Source organism: Dendrobium catenatum, unplaced genomic scaffold, assembly GCF_001605985.2.
Source record: "Dendrobium catenatum unplaced genomic scaffold, ASM160598v2 fragScaff_scaffold_1481, whole genome shotgun sequence".
NCBI lineage: Eukaryota > Viridiplantae > Streptophyta > Magnoliopsida > Asparagales > Orchidaceae > Dendrobium > Dendrobium catenatum.
The window spans coordinates 1,020,593-1,026,592 of NW_021319943.1; the positions used below are offsets into that span (position 1 = coordinate 1,020,593).

General features: G+C 37.1%; 1 protein-coding gene across 5 annotated transcripts in view; it reads right to left on the reverse strand.

Annotated features, from left to right (window-relative positions):
• The window catches only part of LOC110097684 (protease Do-like 2, chloroplastic), a 68,539-nt gene extending 62,963 nt beyond the window's left edge, over nt 1-5,576 (reverse strand). For 3 of the 5 annotated variants that reach the window (XM_028700256.1, XM_028700257.1, XM_028700255.1), the window contains exons 1-3: nt 5,257-5,574; nt 5,003-5,173; nt 2,160-2,213 (exon numbers count right to left, since the gene is read on the reverse strand). In XM_028700256.1, coding sequence (XP_028556089.1) covers nt 2,160-2,213; nt 5,003-5,173; nt 5,257-5,418 — 387 coding nt within the window. In that variant the 5' untranslated portion in view covers nt 5,419-5,574. Of the gene's footprint in view, nt 1-2,159; nt 2,214-5,002; nt 5,174-5,256 lie in introns of all 5 variants that reach the window. The other 2 variants (XM_028700258.1, XM_028700259.1) reach the window with 2 other exon arrangements.
• Nucleotides 5,577-6,000: the final 424 nt, after the last annotated feature.

The window sequence follows — 6,000 nt, forward strand, 5'->3', positions numbered from 1 at the left end:
CTGATGCATTCCTCTAATTCAACCATCCAGCTTGAATTTTACTAATAATATCCCCATCTATTTCACCATCACTCTGAACAATAGACCCAAAATATCGAAAATATGTACTCTTATTAATGACTTGATCACCCAAAGTCACAATCCCCCCACTAGATCTATTATTACTAAAATTACACTCCATATATTCAATTCTAGATCTACTCAAACGAAAGTCTTTAGAGTTAAGACTCTAAGGTTGACTCCATAATTCAAGTTTACCTTTAACTCCCTCTCTAGCCTTATCAACAAGAACAATATCATCGGCAAAAAGCATACACCAGGGTACAACCTCTTGCAAATGTCTAGTGAGAACATCCATGACTAAAGCAAAAAGATATGGGCTTAAGGATGATTGGATGATCCTTGATGTAATCCAACAGAAATAGGAAAAAGCTTGGTCAAATCACCTTGTGTTTAAACACAAGTAACAGCTCCTGCATACATAGCCTTAATGAAATGAATATAAGCATTATTAACCCCCTTGTTTCTAAAACTCTCCATAGCACTTCTTTTGAAACATTATGATAGGGTTGTCAATTATTGACCTGATAACCCGACCCGAACCCGACCCGAAAAATACGGGTTATGGTCAACCTGTTTAAGAAACGGGTCGGGCTCGGGTCTCAACATTCGACCCGTTTAAAAAACGGGTTAGGTCCGGGTCAACCCGGTAACCCGAAATTGACCCGGGATTGACCCGGTAACCCGCTCATTTTTAACTTTTCCCGCATGGCTGCGTGGGACTGGGAGCCTAGGAGGGAAATAGGGTTCGGGTCTCAAGTCTCAACGAGGGATTGGACCGGACGTCAGTCACGTACTCACGTCGCCTGGCCAGCTAACAGTTGTCCGCGTCAACAGCTCGTCGCAATCGGCAGTTGCCTACGAGGCTACGACGCCTAGTCCGCTGTCCGCACCGGCGTCGCACCGCCTCAGCCGGTCAGCCCCTAGCTCACGCTGGCGCCTGGCAGTTTGGCGTGCAACATCACGTGCAACTAGCGTCCGACGTGCAACTGGCGTTCGGTGTGCAACATCCCGTCACCGCGTCACGAACTCACTGCTCACGCGGGTCAGTTGAGACGGTGACGTCGAGTACTCGAGTCCGCACCGACCAGCGACCGCCGACCTCCAGACAGCCAGCGTCTCCGGCACGGCCTCACACTCTTCATCTCACCCCGTTTTTGAATCAAACGGGTCCGCAGGTTGGGTCGGGTCGGGTCAACCCAGGAACCCGTGCGGGTCGGGTCCGGGTTTAATTTCCTAACCCACTTAGCTAAATGGGTCGGGTTTGGGTTGACCCGTTTACACCCGGGTCAAGTCGAGCTCGACCCGAACCCGACCCGCCGACCCGAATTGACACCCCTACTTTATGATATGTTTTCTCTAAATCAATAAATAACATATGTAGATCCTTCTTATTCTCTTTATACTTCTCCATCAAACCTCTCAATAAATGTATAACTTCCATAGTAGACCTACCCGTCAGAAATCCAAATTGATTTTGAGAAACATTAGCGTCATACCGCAACCTATGCTCCATAACTCTCTACACATCAACTTAATTCCTTTATAATTCGAACAATCTTGTGCATCACCTTTATTCTTAAAAATAGGTGATATCTAGCTCAAAATCGACTCTAAAAAAATGCTCGAGTTGAGCTACAAACTTGTAACTCAACTTAAAATTTTGAATTAACTTAAAACTTGAGTGAATTTCGAGTGAGTTCTGAGTTTTTGGCAAAATTGCCGACTCTAACACCAAGCAGCCAAACCTTTTCCGCTTGACAGGCAGCTGTAAGAAAAGAGCCTAAACAAATAAAATCAGAATTTTGAAAATTCTTTAGAAATTGCATTAATGTCAAACAGAAAGTGCTGTTAGAAAAAGAGCCAGCTGTTACAAAGGTAAGGGCATTAGCCTCATCAAACATTGAGACATAATTGTGAAGACATGAGAGCATACAAACTGAAAATCCACATTCTATAGCACTAAATAACTAACTTAAATTTCTGCACGGAGATTAATTGGATTAACCATTGCATAGTGGCAAAATCATCTAATGATCTGTGCAGTGCGTTATAGTTAACATTAAGTTGAATGATTAAAACTTAAGCTTGGAGCATACCTTTACAACAGCGTTAAGAAAAGTGGAATCTTGAAGATCTCCTATGTCATTGGCCTGATTAACCATGATGGTTCTTAGTATGAATCTTTAGAAATTTCTTAATTTCTTTAGTAATGTCAAAACTGAACTAAAATTACAGTTAACTCGAGCAAAGATAAGAATACTGAAATTACTCAAAGAACCAGGCAGGACTGTCGTTAGATTGAGATATTTCCAGTATTATTTAGTTATAACAAAAATTCTCAGCATACACTCTCTTAAAAAAACACAAAAAAGGATGTATGCTCAACGATCACGTAAACTCATATAAGAGAAGTAATATAGTAGACAAGTACAGTGTAAGAAACAGTTCTCTTGCCCATTCATATGTGCACATAGAAACATAAAATTTATTAAACATTGTTAGATAATTAGATCCTTGCGTTGAACCTTTGCTGCCTTAATTCATATATGGCATCATGTTAGTGGCAATATTTGGATGATAATGATGATGATAAATAAAAGAAGCATTCAACACATCCCTATGGCAACAATGCTCGTCCAATCTAGACAAGTAGGAGAAAGAAATAGTTTCAAGCATTTACATAAGTAGTCTGAGAATCACTTAATTAAATTGGTACTAACGTAAAATTTGCCTCTTTTCATGCAAATGAATTTTTTTACATTCTCTTCTATTTTGGTTTTAAAAACTAAAACTCCCATGAAAACAATTTTGAGGAAGCTCATATCAAACCAAACTTTTGTATGAGCTATGCACAGTAGAAAGCACCCATAAATGGGTAGGTAAAATTAATGCCGCAAGAACACGAAGAAGGGGTAGACCAAAGCTACATGGATAAAGTTGTGCAAAAGAATTTGTATAGCATAGGTTTAACACCTAACATGCAAAGCTCAACAGAGATAAATATTGAATGATGAGAAGCCATCATACCAACATCAAATAGTTAGGATAAGACTAATGATGATGACTATAGACTTTCATTAAAAAAAACAACCATTATGCAGTTCTCACAAAATATTGAGCAATAAACCTTTTCATAATAATATTGGGGAGCACATATTCTATTTATGAAGAAAAGGATGATACTATCCATATGTGTATTGAGTATAAGGAATTAAACAAGATCACTATCAAGAATAAGTATCATATGCCAAGAATTAATGGTTTATTTGATCAACTTGTGGGAGCTTCTTTATTTCCTATATTGATTTGAGATTTGTATATTATAAGGTGAAGGTGAGAGAGAAAGATGTGATGAAGATTACATTTTGTACTTGATATGGGCATTACAAGTTATTCGTCCTGTCTTTTGGGGTGACTAATGAACCCTCATTTTTATGGATCTGATGAATAGGATATTCACATAATATATAGATCAGTTAGTGATCATGTTTATAGATCATATTCTAATTTACTCAGTTTTTGAAGAGGATCGTGTAGTGCATCTAAGGATTATTCTGGATGCTGAGGCAACATCATTTGTATGTAAAATTCTCCTAGTATGAATTCTGACTACAGAGTGTCTTCTTTATAGGGCATGTGGTAAGTAATGCATGTATTTTTGTAGATATTTAGAAGGTTCAAGTTGTTACTTATTGCTCGATGCCTACTAAAAAGTTTGAAGTATGCAATTTTCTAGGTATGGCTAACTATTACAAGAAATATGTGAAGAGATTTTTCTAGATCTTTGCACCTCAAACAAGGTTAACTAAGAAATCAGTCACCTTCATTTGGACGTCTGATTATGAGGCAAGTTTTTAATATTAAAGAACTATTTGACATCTTCTCCAATTTTGACTATCCCATCAGGCATAAAGAGATTTCAAGTATTTAGTGATATTTCATTGAAATGATTGGGATGTATTCTAATGCAACACATATAGGTTATAACATATATTTCTAGGTAGTTAAAGCCACACGAGAGGAGTTATTAACACAAGAATTTAAGCTTGCTACTGTTATATTTTCTCTGAAGATCTAGAGGCAATACTTCTATAGAGTCGGATGTGAGATTCTCACCAATCATCAGAGTTTAAAGTGCATATTTACTCATAAGGATTTGAATTTGAGGCAAAGGATATGGCTTGAGCTAAGGATTATGATTTAACTATTCAACATCAACCTAGTAAGATGAATATAGTATTAAACACTTTTAGTAGGAAGTCTTTTAGAGTGTTAAGCCTTCTATTTACTTCTGAAGCTCTTCTGATTCAAGATATGAAAAAGTTAGAGTTAGAAGTAATGATGATGACTATGGAGTTTCATTAATTAATGGTGCTATGGAAGCTCCAGAGCTGTGTCAAAAGCAACAGCTTCTTTCAAATTACACTCAGCTTCATTCGTAAAACTACAATATTGTTTGCATGGCAATCAAAATGAAGCTTAATATGGTCTGCCAAGAATATTCATCTGAAAAGATGGTCAGTTACTATGCCCATGGTGCTGAAAACGTAGACAATCCTAATCCACAATCAAGTCCATCTCACATATTTCAGAGAAAAAATGATTAAATAAACGCACGAAATAGCAGCGTAATGTTGCCCACATTAAGAATGTGTGATCACGTAGTGCAACCCCCAAAAAAAGCTCAACTAAACTGGAAGAACATAAACCCAGCGATACCATATTTAAAAAATATCCAACATTAACTACGGTTTTAACTGCTCAAAAAAAAAAAAAAAAAAAAAAAAAAAAAAAAAAAAAAAAAACTAAAGTGCTGCTGTCATGAATACAATAATCTTAACAAGCTGCGAGAGAACACTGGTTTTAATAAAAGGAAAATATAAGATTTCAGTAGTAATGCGAATAAATTTTCAGTAACTAAAGGGGAAACCGAATCTACCTGTTGCTCTTTGAGGTCGAAAACCAACCCCCTGTCCTTCTTTTGAATTTCGAACGACTTGAAAGCAGCTGAGCTCGATCTTCCTGCCTCCCCTCGACCTCCATCAGGTGGAAGGTAAGCTCTCCTATCCTTCCCCGCATCCGGAAACCTCTTTTGAGATAGAATCTCTACCTACAATTAACACGGTTATGAGTCACAAATTAAAATACAGCAGTAAAGAAGCGACAAAACGTCATATGATCTGTTTGGAATACCCCTCCTATCCCCCGACCAACAGGGCGCCGGTAGAGAACCTGTCGTCTCGAGTGGGGCGGATTGTCATACAAGGAGAAGAAGGGGGCCGCTGCTCGCGATAAGGAGGAATACAGCGTAAAGGCAGGAGAAGAGCACGAGGGAGTGCATAGAACTGCGGACATGGCCGCTGCCACACAGATGAAGACGAATGCGGAGAAGAAAACGCTGATGTATAGGAGGAAGAACGTGGCGGCCGGCCTCTGTGTGCGAGGAGAGCTTTGCCCTTATCCTTATTTTGCGCGGCTCCCGGTCCAGCGTCGGAACTGAACTAGCGCGAAGTTTATTGTATGCATAAAACTAATCATTAAGCATTTAAAAATATTAAATTATAAATAAGGAAGCAATCCTTCAAAAAATTAAATTTTCAATATTATTATTTTATTAATTCAAAATAGTAGTAGGAATTTATTTTATTTTTTTATATGAATCAAGTCTCTTCATTCAAAATTATCTAATATTTAATATAAGGGGAATTTACATGTATATCAGTATATGCACCATAAAATTCTTTTGCATTTATATAAATAACTTCTAATTTTTATATTTAGTTGTATATCATTCAAATATATAAATCACATAAAAATATCATTAATATTAATTTATTTAAAATAAAATATATATTTTATTTCGTATGCTTTGATATAATTTAGACAATATAGTTATATATGAATTATAATTTTCTTAAATATTCATGACTGTAGATA